The sequence below is a fragment of the Alexandromys fortis genome, unplaced genomic scaffold, assembly GCF_014885135.2.
Source record: "Alexandromys fortis isolate MF-2015 unplaced genomic scaffold, M_Fortis_MF-2015_v1.1 scaffold_75, whole genome shotgun sequence".
In the NCBI taxonomy this organism is placed as follows: Eukaryota; Metazoa; Chordata; class Mammalia; order Rodentia; family Cricetidae; genus Alexandromys; species Alexandromys fortis.
This window is the reverse complement of record NW_026067956.1, coordinates 7,889,646-7,907,582: the sequence shown is the minus strand read 5'-3', so window position 1 is coordinate 7,907,582 and position 17,937 is coordinate 7,889,646. Positions and strand designations below refer to the sequence as shown.

The 17,937-nt window shown below is 42.9% G+C and overlaps 1 protein-coding gene across 1 annotated transcript in view; it reads left to right on the top strand.

Moving 5' to 3' along the window:
• The window catches only part of Fgf9 (fibroblast growth factor 9), a 36,157-nt gene extending 24,554 nt beyond the window's left edge, over positions 1–11,603 (top strand). Inside the window, exon 3 of the mRNA XM_050152361.1 lies at positions 9,919–11,603. Within this exon, the coding sequence (XP_050008318.1) occupies positions 9,919–10,164 (246 nt within the window). The 3' untranslated portion in view covers positions 10,165–11,603. The remainder of the gene's footprint in view (positions 1–9,918) is intronic.
• Positions 11,604–17,937: the final 6,334 nt, after the last annotated feature.

Sequence of the window (17,937 nt, the reverse complement as noted above, 5' to 3'; positions counted from 1 at the left end):
CTGGGCTCGCTTCTCACCAAGAACATTTCGCTGATGTGTGTGTAGCCTTTACATATCTTTTGTGTGTTTTAGGTGGTCATTGAATGATGTCATTCCTCATACCAGGTGTAGTCTCCGGTGAAAAATCTGTCCTGTGATTTGTTTTTCAACTTAGTGTTCAAAGATCTTAGAAAACAAAAATTGATCAACTTTTTCCTACAGGCGTGTTTATAGAAGAATTAGGATCGCTTCCGCTGTGCATTCGCTTGTCTAAACGCTCCTTAAAGCAAAAACTAAAATTTCTAAATTCACACTCTCTGTTGTGTGGAGCGAGGCTGTCTCCGTGCGAACACCTCCTCGAAAATGTGCAGAAAGTTTATGAGCTGTGTGATTTGCTAAACAAAGATTCATTTTTTATAAGCAGCTCCCAAGGAAGGCCCCCGTACAATCTCACTCATCCTATTTGGCAGAGCAGATCTGTCCTTGGCAGCTTATTCATTGCCACATGGCGGGCGAGCCCGACACATGGAAGATGAGTGTGTGTTTGTGTGCGTATGTGCGTTCAGTGTCTCTGTATACATGTATGCTTGTATCCAGAGTCAGACTAGGACCTTGACTGCTTCCTAAATACTGGAGTAACTTGATTCTGAGGAGAAGGTTTATTTTTGTTTTTTGTTTTGTTTTTTAAAATTACAATTTAAAATTATTTTTAAAAAATTTCATAAAATATGTTCTGACCATATTCTTTCCCCTCCCCCAAATAATTCCAGATCCTACAGACTTCCTTACCTCTTTCTCCTTCTCTCAGCACAACCCAGAAAAACAAAGAAAGCAAAGCCAAACAAAACCCAAAACCCCACAAGACAAAAATACATCAAACCATAGCAAAAAAAAAAAAAAAAAAAAAAGGAAGAAAAACACACAGAAATCATGGAGTCTGTTTTGTGTTGGGAAACTACTTATGGACATGGGGCCTGCTGCCCTGGAGGGTGGTTGTTATACCTAGGTTCGCTTCATCGGAGAAACCTCCTTTCCCTCTCCCAGCAGGTACCAATTGCAAATAGCTTGTTGGTCAGGGTGGGGCTTTCTACTTGCTCTGGAGAGTTTAATGCTGGACAGTACAAGGTTTATTACCTTTTTCTTTCTTTTTTTAGGTATGGGAAGAATGCAGAGATCATAGTAATTTTTAATTTTATATGTATTTGATAGAATTAAAACACACGAATCTTTTAATCTTTTACTTCACTAAGCTTTAATTAAACGCTTTGAGATGGGACTCTCATTGTAGTGTCCAGGTTGACCCAGAACTCTTTGGCGGAAGCCGTGCCTTCACCTCAGTTGTTTCCCAGGTGACTGTCATTGTAGGTGTAGATTCCTGCGCTTGGCTTACATTTATATTTTAATCAATACATAAAAGAATACAAATTGTACACATTTAAGGGTTACCATAAATATATTGTGTGCTATCTGTTTTATTATTATTTATTTTGTGTGTAATTGAGTTTAAACCCAGGACTTTGAACATGCTAAGAACTCCCCCACTGTCCTTTCTGTACTGCCATTGTGCCATGTTTAAATCAGGTAAAACAAACATGTATCTCAAGCACGATCCTTTCTGGTGGTAAAGCATCAAGACCCTTGCTTCTTGCTTTTTCAAATCTACAGTATATTCGGACTGTCTGACCATCTGACTTCTTGCTCCCTATCTGTGGTTTATACTCATTGGTCAACAGTCTCCCCATTCTTCTCCTTCCTCATGTATTTCTGATCTCTTTTGATAAGGCAAAATGAAAAATTGGCTCTTTACGTTGACCTGCATGCCACCAAGTCCATTGTTCCCCTAATTCCAGAGGTAACAGAGATGGTCAGGAATTTGGTCCAGGAAGGTCCATCCAGAATGATGGGGATTTAGAGGTTTGGAGAAACTAGACTTAGGTTTTAGGTGTGTTGTGGGCACAAGGGGTTGGATCTGAATCGGAGCATCTGACGACACAAGAGGAGGTGCTCTCCCTCTCTTCTTTCTGCGTGTTGCTTTCTTTCTAGGTGGAGATTTGTCCCAGGAGAGAGCAGTTAAAAGACCTGGCTTCTTATTAATGATCCTTTTGTCGTTATATTTAATCACCCTGGTCCCTGCAACAGCTCCCATTAAGGCTTTACTGCTGTATTATTAATGAGAAAGAGTCATTGTGGTTAGGGGAGGTTTAAATACCTCAACTAACAAACAGTAGATATGAGAATGAATGACTACAGCTAAGTCATTAACTCCGGAAACGTTCAGGAGCTTTGCAATTAAGTCCTTGTCATGCCTTTCCCTGCTCTGGTGGTTTATATCCTAGCAGCCAGCTGTTTAAGGGACCATTGAGTTGAGTAAATGCCGTCATTTACATAGCGTGGTTAGAACTATGCCGCACATTCATGTGGAAACCATGTTTTAAAATAGCACAATGCCAGGCAAGTCTGTCTGTTTGCCACAAGAGCTATTATTCTGTTTCAAATGCTGTAACCTCTCTCTCTCTCTCTCTCTCTCTCTCTCTCTCTCTCTCTCTCTCTCAACAAGAGCTATTATTCTGTTTCAAACACTGTAACATCTCTCTTTCTTTTAAAGCAGCAGAGATTTGAGCGTAGTAAGGCTGTGTGGGGTACCTAGCTTCACGTTGTCTAATTTTTTAGATTGGTCTCGAGGTAAGCCTGTGTCTTAAAGGTGCTTAGGCGTTCTCTGGACTGTGCCGTGATTTTCACTGTAGCATCTCATGCTTTGTTTTAAACAGGAATGGTAAAAGTTTTGAAGTTTTAATTTTAGTTTTTCCCATTGCTCAGAATTTGATGACATAAAATGAAAAGAGGTTTCCATAGCTGCTAACATTCACCAGATTTTGTTCCAAAGCCTGGACGTTAGTAGACTTTTGAATTAAATCCACATTCTCCACCCAAGTCCAGTGATAAAATCCAATAGTTCAAAGATAGGTATGCCATAAACAGCTATAGTTAAATAATCTAAAAAAATTTAAAACATGGAAATACAATAAAACAAGAATTGATCACTTTATAGTGGAATACTCTATAAACTGTCTGCATTGGAAACATGTGGTGAGCTTTAAAACATCTGCGTCCTATAATTCTAAAAAGTGTATAGTTTATTTGAAGGCCCACGCTCCCCTTCTGCGCGCATATAAAGAGACAGGTTAATACATTTTTTTCTAGTGTTCCAATTTGCATTTGTTTATCTATTTTTAATTAAAGATAATTTTGGAATAGAAATACATAACTTAAAATATTTGCCTCAACTAAATATTCATCACTTAGAAGTGAAGTGTGCTCATGAAGAAATGAACTAGAAATCTTGCTAGTCTATCTAAAACAAAGATTGCGCAGTGACATAATCCCCGCTGAAAGGGAGAAGCCATTTGTGATATGTACGTGGCATAGAGAAGTGCCGTAGTCTTTTATTTTCAATGGAAATCTTCATTTTGATGGCAATCTGCTTGATGGAGCGGTCTAGCCGGTGTGATGACAGCAGTCGGGGGGGGGGGGCACCGCTGGTGTTAGTGTCCGGCCAGCCTCCGTCACTTAGCTGAAGATACCGCTGATCTGGCCGCCAGGAAATGTTGTCTGAGGGGTCGGACTGTTTTAAAGTTGAGCAAACACCATGTTTTCTGGGTTGCCCAGAAAGTTCTGTTGTATATAAACAACCCTAAGCAGCCTGTGAGGGAGAGAGCCACGCCGTCTCAGCTGTGCAAATGTCAGCTCCTCTTCTTAGCTTACCTTGCGTTTTGAAGGACTTTTTCATAGTTTTAAAAAGTGCAGGAGGAATCTTCTGGCCATGTAGAAATTTGTTCATGCTCTTTGCTTTCATTTCCTCTCCTCTTTCTCCTGCAAAACTAATGGTGTGTTTAAAGTTCCACATGGTTTTACAAAGGGAAGAGTTTGTGCTCCTTTCCTGAACATATCCTGTTGTCACCAGCTCTTTCCTCAGGTGACATCCCTAGGGGTTGGCGGCCTTTTGGGAAATGGTACCCCATGTCTCACATGTGAACAAAGCTGGGGGAGCCCCGGGCTGTCAGCAAGAAGCAGAGCCAGGTCCTGAGTAGGAAGTGGCTGAGTAGGGCTTCTGGAAATGTCCTGCGTCCATGCCTTCACCACCATAGTGACAAGAGGCCGTGGTCCAGAAGGGGATGCATCACCCTACCTTTGGACTTACTGCCCCCCTCATTTAACTGGAAAATAACACAAGCTGTGTTCCATTTGCTCCATTTCTGAGAGGTTCTGATGAGAGGTCCCTCATAATATCAGGGGTGCTCTTGGTCTTCAGAGTCCTCACTACAGATTGAGCATCTGTAATAAAGGTTGGAAATTCTTAGGGTCAAAAGTTTTTGTGGAGTATTTGTAGAGATTTCTTTCTTACTTTTCTTTCTGAGACATTGTTTCACTATGTAACAGTTCTGGCTGTCATTGAACTCACCTGTAGATCAGGCTGGCCTTGAACTCATAGAGCTCCTCCTGCCTCTGCCTCCCTAGTGCTGTGATTAAAGGTGCACACTGCCACACCTGCTCAGTGGAGCATTCCTAGTGAGAAAGGATGAAACATTCTGAAATATAAAACTTCATGAGGGTCAATACCATCTCCCCAAAATTCAGGCACTAGAAGCCTCTTAGATTTTCAGTTAGGGCTGGCTGCCTATTTTGGCCTAAGCTTTGAAAGACAAGGCCATGAGACTTGGGGAAGAACATAAATGACTGTAGTGTCTCCTCAGTGAGTGAGGAGTGAAGCTGAGGTCTGAGACAAGCCTTCTCCTTAGCGGCTGACCTGTCTCTGCCATAAGAAAGGCTCCATGCAGTCATGTGCCCAAGGGCAAAGGGGGCAGGAGCTGCTCCCAATAAGGAGAAATCATCCTATATTTTTAAAATAAAGATTTAGTTTGCAATGTTGGTCTGACGCTATAATTTCCAGGGGAGAGAAAGAACCCTTAATCTGAATCTATACTTCCCATCTCCCTGTGCCATCTTTTCCAAAACTGGAGTCTTGGCAAACAGTTCTACATTTTGATTCCATTTCTGTTACACAGAGGGAAGTAAAGCCTGAACTACTGACTGTGTGAGGGCTTGGACTCACCCTTTGGTTGTGTCTCAAGGACTTTCATAGAGATGAGCGGGAAACCATCAGACTCAGGCCATCTCCTCAGTGCAGCAGTGGCTGCATTTGCCCAGTAGCCCCTTCTAGATTTCCAGGCAAAGAGTGGAGGATTGCCCTTTACTGTGCACCACATGCTCCTTCGAGGGCAAGCTTCCTCAGCTACTAGTGGGAGCAGCCCATGTGCAGGTGGTATTCCGGGCTCACTTCCTGCCGCTCATTTTGTCTCCATGAATCCGGTTTGGGTGGGTTGACCCTTTTACTCCCTTGTTTTAACTTACACAATACATGTTTGTCTAATGGGGTGGGATACTTTTGTTGAAACCTCAGAGCTGAGGGGGCTCTCTTGTCTAGGATGTCCAAGGCCCAGCAATTGACCTCCAACATCATGAAACCCAAATAACCAAACTTAAACAATATCAAAAACATTGCTGGTGCTTTTTTGGCCACTTGGAAGAGTACTTAGGAGGAAGCTGGTAAGAGCTATTCCCTGATGTTTCAGGCCTTTGGTTTAAGAAAGAGATCAGGGGCCAGTAAGATGGGCTCCGTGGGTAAAGGCTCTTGCTACCAAGGCTGACCACCCGAGTCTAGTCTCCTGGACCCACATGGTGGATAGTGAGAATGAAAACTGTTTTCTGACCTCCACACATGGGCCATGACACTAGCCCCCCAAAGACATGTAAATAAAAACCAAAAGGACAAGGCAAAGCATGACTTACCGTTGGACTGCTGATTGGGTTATAAAACTCTGTCCTTTGCTCTTCAGCCCTCTTGGCTTTCTAATAGTAGGAAAAGATGAATCTATCCAGTGGGCTTTTCCTAAACTTATGTCTTAAGTCATATGGTTACTATGTGAATACAGAAGGGCAGCAGTGTTTTGGTGATATGTAAAGTATACTGGAGAATATAGAGGAGAATACGCTCTTAACTGGCTTTGATACCAGCTGTCCCTCAGTATCTGTAAGGGATTCGTTTTAGAAGCCCCCTTGACATACCCAGATCTGCCCATGCTCATCTCTTATGTATTCCTAGTACTGTATGGAAACTGCACATATATTCCCGTACATCATCTTTGCATGGCACTCTGGAAACACGGATTGTAACATGTTTGAGAAACTGATGAGAAAGCCAGTCCACGCTTGGTCCTCATACAACTGACACACACTCGAAATAGCTTGAGTCTGCCACTGGTGAGACCTGTGATGGCAGGACCCACGGGTCTGGCTTCTTTCTTCTTTTCACTTAGTTAAGGTGCCAAGTGGAAAGGGGAAAGCAATTATTTTTTAAAAGTCACCCCTCCCCGATTTTTAATGATGGAAACAGAAATACACCTAAAACTTACGCTTCTAGAAGAACCATTTGTTCCTGCCTGTCTTGTGTCTCAGAGTTGACCTTGGCCTCCTATCTGGTCTTGCGTTTCAGAGCTGGCCTCTGAAGACATCCTTGTGGTGACAGTTTTGTCCAAGGAGACAGTTGCATGGTTCTCTGGGGGAGGTATGAGGCGATGTGAGGCGATGGTGGTCATACACTTTCGCGAAAGCCTTCATCTTTGGCCTTTGGTGATGTCCTTCTTGCCCACGCACCTGTCACTTTGGTGAGGTTGCAGTCAGTTCCAGAGTGTGGCTGTAGGGAGAGTGTGAGGTGCCATCCTCACTGTTCTTCACCATGACAGTGCTGCATCTGGAGTAGTGTCCAGCCAGGACCAGCGCTCCTTCCCACTTGGACAGCAGCCAGCAGATGCCCAGCAGAACGGATGTGAGTGCACTCTTAGTTTTAAAATAACTAGCTAGAAAGGTGTTGATTTGAAAGGTTTCAGTCGTGTGGTGATAGCCGCCAGAGGTGGACAGTCCCTTTTCCTCCCTTCACCAGGGACAGCTTTGGTACACACCCTTCACCCCAGAGTGTGGTCATACCTCTAGGATGTGACCGATGCATCATTTCTGGTCATGGCTGACCTGACAGCATGATCTCCACATTGTGAGGTCACAGAGCTCAGGGAGAGAGGAAGGGCAAGATACTGAAGAAGGCAGAGAGCTTTTCTTAGGGTGGGAATGTAAAACTGAGACTAGCTTTCATCTTGGCATCTCGGCACCTGAGTCTGGCTTAGGAAATAAGGGTGTGCTTCTCCTACTTAAATTCAAGAACTAGGGGGCTAGGGGACTTGTTTTTATTTTACTGTGTTTGGAAGTATTCCCCTTGTCAAGACAGAAAGCTTTATGGCGATCCCTCCTGACCCCCAGGGCACTGCTGAAGATCTCCCCACCATGGATGGAAAACCCTCCACACACAGTCCTCTCGTCTCTGTTCCCTGAACCAGGGCTTTCCACTCGCCCCACTCACGGATGCCTTGTGCTCCTGGGTGTACAGGTAGATAAAGCAGGTGCATCAATCGAGCACTTGCTAATAATAAATCACAAGACATTTTGAAACAGTTCTTTGGCCTGTATGTCAAGATGAAACCAGTTTGTGTGCCAGTGAAGCCGATGGGCTTGTTTATGTTTGCGCAGAGAATTAAATCTTGATGAATATTTATTGTGCAGTGATCTTTCAGTGCTTTTCAGAGTTGACCAAGATTTTGGTTTTTAATGGTCTGTGCTCAGAATGCTGCTTGCATAAATACATAGTACAAAAATCTCAGAAGTGTGTTTAGGTCATTTCACAAATGGTTGGAAATTCTATTCTAATCTCAAGCCAAAATTTATCTTTTAATAAAAACTCAGGTCAGCAACTCAGATTTTATGAAACTCAAATAAACAATTTGTAAAATCAATCATTCTAATATAATATAATATAATCCAAAGATGTTCTAATTTGAAAAACTTACACGTTAAGGTGGAAAATATGTAAAGTCTTTGTTTCTCATGATTAAATGGTTTTGCTTTTACAAGAGCAGAAAAGTTTTTATGTATGGTGAAAACGTTACAGTTCATCGTACTTAACAGTCCCAAGTCTGAGCCAAGGTGCTTCAGGCATGTTGGCTGACTGTGTGGCGAACAGCGTGAGCAGTACAGAGCATGCGCGATGTGGTGTTCAGCGCAAGGCTGCAGTGAAGCCCTGTGACACAACGTGGGCGAGCGCTGCCAGAAGCGCCTCAGATTTAATTTGAATTTGAGTTTCAATTAGTCTTGGTTTTTGCACATTTGGAGACCTCTGGTTGCCAATTCTTTTTGTGACCCCCATGTTCAGTTGCACAATCCCAGTGGGACCACACCCCATAGTTCAAGAATCTGCGTCTTCGATGATGCTATGAAACGGCTTACACTGCGTTTACTCTGTGTCAGGTATCCTTAGCTATCCGGAGATAGTTTAAAGTCGGAGGGAGGGTGTAGTAGGTTCTAGGCAAGCACATCGTTTTTATGTAAAGGGACTTGAATAGTCACAGATTTGGTGAAGAATTCTCCCAGGGATTTGTCTGTCTGTCTGTCTGTCTGTCTGTCTGTCTGTCTGTCTGTCTGTCTTTAAGACAGCTGTGGCTGTCTTGGAACTTACTCTGTAGACCAGGCTGAACTTGCCTCTGCCTACAGAGATCCACTTGCCTCTGCCTACAGAGAACAGGATTAAAGGCACACTCCCCACCGCCTGGCTCTCCTAGGGATTTTAGAAACGGCTGTTCCGTAAATTTTGAGCTCATAATGTTAAAGGGTCGAGGAAGCTGGAGTGGGGAGGCCGTAGAGTAATCTGTGCAGCCGGGTGCCTCACCGTGCGGCTCACCGTTAACACTGCAGGCAGCATTGTCTATAGCGAGTACTTTATAAAAATGTATTGACAGTGAGGTGGCTCTTAGAGTCTCCACTTGGGCAAGTTCCCTACCAGAGAGGCTACTATCCAAATACTGTGGCGAAAATGAGAATGGCTCCCTGGGCCAATTGTCCTTTGAACATATGATTGACGTGGAAGGGACCCACGAGACCGCGGCCAGACATTGTCAGCAGATTGGATGTTTTCATATTCCTCAAGGTGCTGCCTTCTTCTTGACTTTGTCCTTGACATTTCTACATTGAATTGTGAAAAATTAGTGTGAATATTGTCTAAAAAAATTCAGTATTATGATTTTCTCCCAATCTCTAAAATGTTTAGTCTCTTTTGCGGTTTAGCCATCTTGAATAAGAAATTCAAATGTCATTAATAACCTGACAGAGTTAAAACAGTTTTTGAAAAATGCATTGAAGTAGTTAAAATGAATTTTTAATTTTTGGTGGTGGTTAAGTATATAAAATTTATTTGATAGTAGAAGTATAAAATCCAGCGTGAAACCGTGTAGCTTCTTCCATACTGATAGTAAATCTAACCATATAGAAGTTCACGGAATCATGTCGTTTTTCATTAGTTTCCTCGTGTGATTTCTGTTTTACTTGCAATTTTTTTAATAATAAAGTTTAACATAAAAAATTATTTTTTAAATTAGGCTTACATGGCTCAAGCATCTTTGATTTGGAAGTCTGAACTCTGAAATGTCCCCACATGTAAACATTTCTTTTCAGCATTAACATGATGTCCCAAGTGGAAAATTCCATATTGTGAGAATTTTAATGAAAACATATGATGTAAGGTTACCTTTGGGCTGTGCATAGATGGTATATTTGAAACATAAGTGAAATTTGTGTTTAGATATTGGTCCCTTATCCTACATATCTCATTATGCATATGCAAATATTTAAAAAATTCAGAAAAAAGGAAGCTTAAAAGTATTCTGGTCTAAAGTTTCTAGGATAAAAGGGACTGAACTTGCATATAACAATGGGGACTATTGCTTCTTGATGAGGCAGCTACATTTTACCATGTATTTATTTCCTTTCTTCTTTTCTTGACAGGAAAAACTAACACAAGAGTGTGTATTCCGAGAACAGTTTGAAGAGAATTGGTACAACACCTATTCTTCCAACCTGTACAAACACGTGGACACCGGAAGGAGATACTATGTTGCATTAAATAAGGATGGGACTCCAAGAGAAGGGACCAGGACTAAACGGCACCAGAAATTTACACACTTTTTACCTAGACCAGTGGACCCCGACAGAGTACCTGAACTATATAAGGATATTCTAAGCCAAAGTTGACAAAGACAGTGTCTTCACTTGAGCCCTTAGAACATAACCACTATCAATGCTTCCCTGCCGTGGGTTCTTATTGATTAGCAGGGCCTTCACCTCAGCTCCACTGTTGGCAAACTTTGTCGCATGCATATGTATGAGGGAAGCTTGGATGGGGACTTGCTGATCTGCTCCGCTCTTAGGGGCTGGTCCTCCTGGAGGGCTGCCTGGGGCCACTTGCTTGATTTATTGTGAAAGCAGGGGAGAGGCTGTGTGAGAGGGTGTGAGTACCTGAGCGGGTGAGGCGAGGGGGACAGCAGCGCGCCAAGAGGACAACGGCCTGATGCATGCTGGGAAATAGACATGCTTTTACATTTTTGATCAGTTGAACTTCATCCTATATCAGCACAGCTGCCATACTTCAACTCATCAGGATTTTTGGCTGGTGGCCTGCTCAAGGAGCACGCCTCTCCACAGGCGTGGAGGGCGCAGTCTCACTGAAAAGACTGTCAGCTCATTCTCACTGATATCATACAGTGAACTCAAAGCAAAGACCTCTTAGTTTAAAAGAAAAAAAAAAGAAAGAAGAAAAGAGGAAAAAAAAAGAAAAAAAGAAAAAAGAAAAAAGGTTAAATTTATTTATAGAGATTCCAAAGGCAACATTTTATTTATTTTATATATTTATTTATTATATAGAGTTTATTTTTAATGAAATATGTACAGGCCAGATAGGCATTTTGGAAGCTTTAGGCTCTGTAGGTGTTAAATGGCAAAGTCTGCTATGAACCTGTGGTAACTTCATGCAAGTAGGTATCCAAGAAATTCTAATGGCCCTAATGTACTAGAGGCGACAATCTATTTTGTGCCCATATTATTGTAAACTTCTGCACATCGCTCACGACACTGAGTATTCACTCTTCAGATCGCTTGTTTCATAGCTTACCCCAGAGGATTAAAGATAAACTGGGTCTCAACCCTTCATTCCGTGTCTGTAATTTTCCTCTCTCGTAACTCAGTGTAAGCGGGGCTTGGAGTGTACGAAGGCTGGCGTACGTCTTCCTTGTTTCAATCTATTGCAGAGTGTACCAAAGCAAAGCAATAACTATGCCTTTTGAATTTCAGACCACGTCCACGACAGCAAGACGAACGTCAAACACGGCACTGATTTAAAATTACCAAGGGAGTGGAAACATTTACGCAGTACAGATTTTTTCTTCTTCCTCCTCTTCCTCCTCCTCTTCCTCTCTCTCTCTTTTGAGGCAAAAGTCAGATGAACAGGATCATTCTTGTAAAGTTTTTATTTGTGTTTTGGCTATCAAATATGGAATTATACAAGGACCTTAGGGCCCATTACAACATCTTTTATGGAGATTGCGTTTGGTACGAACTGTCATAATTACACAGGGCTAGTACCCTTCAAGTAAAACTTGCAACATGAAACCAATAAATCTTTATCAGTAATGACATTAGAGGGGTACTGTACTCATTGCCTGTGCTTTCTTTTCTGAATCGGTCTTCAAGAGGGCTCAGAGAGGAGGGTGCTGTGTAGCACGCTGTTTACAAAATCTTTTCTTACATTCTATACTGAAAAGTTTGAGAATACAGCTTTATTTGAGAACAAAAATCCTAGAACTTGCTGTTGGGCAAGGGAGACCATTTCTTACTCTGTACTAAGGTGAAAGGAGCCAAATTCCTAAAGCGATATTTAAGGAAAAGAAACCTATAGCACACTTTCGTTTTCCAGCCAGTTGATGCTGGGAAATTGAAAGCGACAGTTCAAAAATGTGTTCAAATTTCCGCAGCTAATTTTAAGATGCGATATCCCGGCTTTGTTTTGCTTGGATGCACATTCTCCATGGGACGTGAAAGCATGTCACTGGCAAGCCGGAGCTGTTGTGAACTCGAAGTGCCTGACTTCCTGTCGTGAGCAAATCCATGTAGCCCTCTGTGGTCCAAGCTGGAGCACGTGGTGACGGACTCTGCTGGCGAGCGTTAGGGAAGAGCTGAAGGTCTTTGGAACTGAAAGACGTCTCAGAGAGAGGACCCCCCAAGCTCTGAGAAGTAGTTGGTAGGATAAAGAGCAGAATGTCCTCCTTATGCACACCCTTTGGACCCCCTTTCAGTTTCTAAACAGGTGCTGTATCGAGATTTGAGCAGTGTTCTTCTTTGTTATTTAATTCTTTGCTGCTAAGATGTATACATATTCCGACTTCCATTTCCCAAAAGCATTTATTTTATTTTTGCTGAAAAGGATTCAGTGTTTTGACCACAGGAGAGAACTAGGTTCATAGAAAGTCATAGCTGTAATATCTGAAGAGATTTTAAAAGAGAGCCATTAATAGTCACACCCTAGTAGGCGTTCCAGAAAATCAACTCAGAAGAAAGAAAAATAACTGTGCAAAAACTAAAAATTTATATGCATTCCCAGCAAGTGCTACTCTATTGTCTATTTTTGAACTTTGTTTTGGTACCTCTTTTTTTTTTTTTTTTTTAAAAGCAAACTATTGTGTGCTTTTGGTAACCAGTATAATAAACTGTAATGGTCTGTAAATAAATAAATATTGATGTATGCGATTTATGTAAACAGTCACTGTGGGAGAGAAGATGGCTCAGGGTTTCTATGTGAGTACCACCCTGGGAAGTAGACAGATCATTCTCAGTGTTGGGTTCGCATCCCATTCGCTTCCTGCTATAAGAGCTGCAAAGCCTGCTGGATGGCAGCCCCAAGCCACTGTGGGCTGGGTGATTCCAGCCCACAAACAGATGCTCAGATAGCCAAACGACTCTCTTGTTGGTGCCAACGCTGGCATCATGGTCAAAGACTTAGCCAGGGTGGACTGACCCACCTTCCCATCTGCCATGCAAATGTCCCCAAGCAGCACTGAAGGACATGCCAGGTCAGCACTGGGGAACCTGCCCTGCCAGGTCCTGCTTTGTGGATAAAATATGGCTTCAGTGGGTGGCATCTTCATTTCATCTCATTAACACGACAATATTGTGTTATTTACGCGATAATCTGTAATTGTATGTAAACACATACAGGATTGTGTACTCTGTGTAAATATATAATTTCAGACTTTGGAAAACTGGTAGTTTTTACTTGATGTCCGCTTGGGAGGTGCCTCAGATTCTTTGCCTGTGTGAGCCAGAGAAAGTTTAACAGTCTCTCTGCCTTTACAGTTTGCTTATGCAGTGAAAATGAATTGAGGGGGTTGGGGGAGTGTGGAGAGCGGGGAGGAAAAAAAAAACCACATTCAGTTCCTCCCATCCCCACCCTGTGAGCAATTGATGAAACAGCCAGGAATCTTCCGGGGAGAATAGGAACTTGGAGTGAGCACGGGCAGCATGCCTGCACAATTTTTTTTTTTTTTTTTTTTTTTTGTGGACAGATGAATGGACAGTGGTGATTGGGTGATTGTTTGAGGTTAGATTCTGTTCGCTGCATCACTTGACCTTGAAATGTGCCAAATTTAGATTTGCACTGCTTGTGGTCACGTGCACAGAAGAGCAATGAAGTGGTGGAGGTGGGGTGGGGGGCAAAATGCCAGCTGAGTTCAAAGGATGTTTGAGCCACCAAAGGCCCTGCCGGGGTGTGTGTGCCTGTGTAGTCTGCATACCTGCAGGGACTGGTAATTTATACCTGAAAGGGGAGCGGGGAAGAATTGTAACAACACAGTCTCTGCCTTCTTCAGGAGACAACCCAAAATCCAGGGAGTGGACCCCGATCGCAGCAAGTTAGGTTGAAAATGTGTAGGCAGACTCTTAAAACTGATTTTTACATGCCCCCACTTAAAACAACAAACCTTCTAGCGTCCTTCTGTGCTTGCCGTTAGATCTATAGAAAGCTGTTTGACAATGCAACCTAATCTTCATGAAAGAAGCTACAGAAACAACAACAACAAAATAGATCCCGCTATGTTTTCCTTTGCGAAGAGTGGTGATAAGCACCCTAACAAGGTCCTCGGTCATGGCTCTCAGGTCTGGAGACAGCTGTACCGCCCTTCGGTCAGACAAGTGCTGGTGAGCCTTCTTGGCTATTTTGGTTAATAGTTAGGGCATTCTATGAATTCCCATTGTTCTCCAGCCATATCTCAGCTTGCATTGCAAAAAAAAAAGTGTTACAATTTAAATTAGGAATACTTATTGAATATCTGCAAAGCCAGTGGCAAATTGTGGTTGGAGTTGGCCTCTGTCCTGTGTACTCCCCTGAAATCTTTAAATTATGCTTGTGGTTATGGTTGGTTCCCATTGGTATACGTGAACTTCGGCAGGAAAACCAGCCCACAGGAGCTGAGGAGTTAACACAATAGATTGTATAATGGGAGTATCTAGAATTCAAGGGCTGCTTTTCCCTCCGTACACAGGGAAGGATAGCTTTATTGATAATGCTCATGACTTACATTGGAGGAACCTTTTCATTTTTTTGAGCCTTTATGCAGGTTTTTTCCTAACCATTTTTCTGGGATTTTGCAAAAACATTCTGTAGGTCCCACCAGGCCATTGCCTCTGGCTTCTAGCCCGGACTTACGACATCTTTGTGTGATTTCTTCTGCTCACCACTAGGGGCTTTTCCTTGTCTGTGAGGCTGGTGTCCTGCTCTTTCAGAGGCAAGCAATACTCCAAACGTTCCTGTGCTCTCCAGCTGAGAAACTCTTTCTCCCTCTAATTTTATTCCCTTCTGTTCTTCTCCCTCACTCCTATCTCTCCACTCTGTGGAGTGGCACCGGGGATAAGACACAGTCACAGATGGCACCCACAGAGCCTAAGAGGAGATCATGGCGCCGTTTGTTCTGAATCCTGAGATAAGGGATGTTCAGGACTGTGGACAGTAAAGTGCCCATGATCCAGACCTCGAGGCCTCTGGGATGGTAAGGTCAAAGGGGAAATGTGAGCGTTGAGCAGGAATTGCAGAAGAGGTCCCTGCAATGTTCTCTTCTGTCTTAATGTTGCAAAGGTACTTTGTCTGTTGGGAACAGGGGCTGGTCGCATCTCTTCCTGACAGACAGTGACCGAGTTGGGGACTCTCAGAGGGTTTCATCAATCTTGTGGAGGACTGTGGGTTCCTGGAGATGAAGAGGGCCCCAGTGTTGGCCTCTGACCATCCCCACCTCCAGGACTTACCTATGTCTCTCATTCTTGGTATTAATTTGTTACTCATGGTTTCTCTCCAGACAAAGGTAGTCCCTTCAACTATACTGATCAATACTGGTCATTTAAAATTTCTTGTCACAGTGACTTACTACCACAGGAAGAATTGTAATACAAGAAAGACTTAAAACAAAAGAGGTGAAAATATAGCACAATCTTTCAGATATTCAGTCCATTCTTTACATATGCATTGAGTAATAGCTGCATGAGAAAATGTGGTACAGGGTATGGAAAATAAGAACAAGCAGGGTGTTGTGCCTGGATTTTACCTGCCATTTCAGTGCCCTGGAGGCTGAAGCAAGAGGATTTCTGTGAGTTAGAGGCCAGCCTGGGCTAATGAGTTCCAGGATGGTCTTGACTATATCACGAGACTGTCTCAAAACCCTCAAACTAAAAACCAAATCCACGAAATATCTATTAACAAAACCAAGATAATAAACAAACAAAAAGCCTCAAACCTCAAGGGCCAGTGAGATGGCTCAGTCGGCAAAGTCACTTGCCAGAAGAGGCTCAGCAGGTAAAGTCACTTGCCAGAGGAGGCTCAGCAGGTAAAGTCACTTGCCAGAGGAGGCTCAGCAGGTAAAGTCACTTGCCAGAGGAAGCTCAGCCTGAAACCCTGAGTTTGGTTCCTGGGACTGAAATGATGGAAGGAGAGAACCAGCTTCCACCAGTTGTCATCTGACCTCCACAAGTGTACTGTGGCATGTTCATAACCGCACACATACATGTACATACACACAAACCAAGGGCTGGAGAATTGGCTCGGTGATTAAGAGCCGTTGTTTTTCTTCCAGAGGACCCAGGTTATGTTCCCGGTACCCTTCTTAGGTGGTTCACAGCTATCTATAACTCTAGCTTCAGGAGATATGACATTGTTTTTGGCCTCTGCAGGCAATTGCACATATGTGGGGAGCATGCACGTGCATGCTCACGCGTATGTGTGCATACACACATATACACACACGAGTGGGGACAGAGACAGAGAGACAGAGAGAGAAATAGAGACACACATAAAATAAAAATAAAATCTTAAAACATCTCCCAACAACAAAAGAGCCAAGCAGCCTTCTGAGCAGACACAGAAATGCCCAGCTGGACTCTGCTTTGTGGCTAGACACGTTAGATTGGGGTGCCCACAGGATGAGGCAATTACCACAACAGCACTAATTTTCCGAAACTCATTCTCCTTTCAACGATGTATTTAATTTGCATTGACTCATGGCAACCCAGGAGCAGCCCCGCTCAAGCTCTGCTCCTTTAACTGGGGCATTTGGAGAGGCTGTCCTCCAATGGAATGATCAAGACTGTTGGGTAGGTGGGCTCTTTATTAGAGGATAGTTCCTTTAGAAACCAGAGGAATGGAGACCATCCTGTTCCCCCCATCTTCCTTGGAAGACCCAAAGGAAAAAGGCAATGGACTTCCAGAACTTTCTTAAGTGTAGATTTGTGGTGCTCTCTGAGGATGTTAGAGCCATACAACTTGTTGACCTGAAATGATAAAGCTTGAACAGGCCTTATCTTGCTACAACACAAATGGACAGGTGCATAACTCTAATACTGGAGACATAAAATTCCGCATCCGAATTTCAGGGACAAAACCATTCACTTTGTCTGTTTCACCAGAATTACAAATCTGTGTTTAATCAGTTTCTCTTTCTCTTTATTTTTTCTTTTATTTCAAGGGGTACCATGAATTCCCACACTCTTGGAGCTCTCTTCTCCATATACCCCACTTTGAAAGGGCAAATACGTTTGGGCATCTATTACAGAATTAGCAGAATGGGTACAGTGTGGCGGATGAGTTCTGCAGTTCTCTCCAGAGAGCTTCAGGATCTTAAATTTGGCTGAGAAATGAGAGCTAATTGGATTAGAACAGTGGTCAGGGAAGGGCATACTTGCAAAAAAGAAACTTTTTGTGTCTTTCATGATGCAGCCTGATTGGGGGAGTTTGGTGTGTGTGTGTGTGTGTGTGTGTGTGTGTGTGTGTGTGTGTAATACTCATGAGGCCATACACACCAGAATCTCAAGTGCCATCCAAGGATGGATGAGGACTAAGGTGACCTTTGGTAAGTGGGTCCACAATTAGAAGTCATGCCACTATTGGTGATTCATTTTAAAGCCACAATGTCATATTTTATGTAATGTGTCTAAATAAACACTCCCTGTTTCTTTCTCTTGACATATTTCCCACACAAGCAGGCTGAATTCTCCTGTTCCCGCGTCATTGCCTTTCTCTTATTGCAGATGTAAAGTGCTTGATTTTCTGAATAGGAGAACTGGATCTGCAATCTCGCTGTTGAAGGACGTGAACAAATGTTCCTTGAGGCACAGTCTAATCCCATCTATTCTGTATCTAGATTCCCACAGAGATATTTCAGTGTTCAGTTCTACTCTGTAGCCCATGTGGTTCTAAATGTGTTTCAAGTGGGTCACTGCCTTGGCATGGTTAACATGGATTTCATTTTTTTTTTGCTGCCTAAGGAGCTAGTTTCAACAGACCACATACATAAAACTATGCATAAAATTAAACATAAGACCCTCAGCTTATAAGAAAATAAAAAATAAAATACAGCGTGGTGAGATTGCCCAGTGGGTAATGATGCTTGCTCCATGAGCCTAGTGATCTGAATTTGATCTCTGGAACCCATGTGT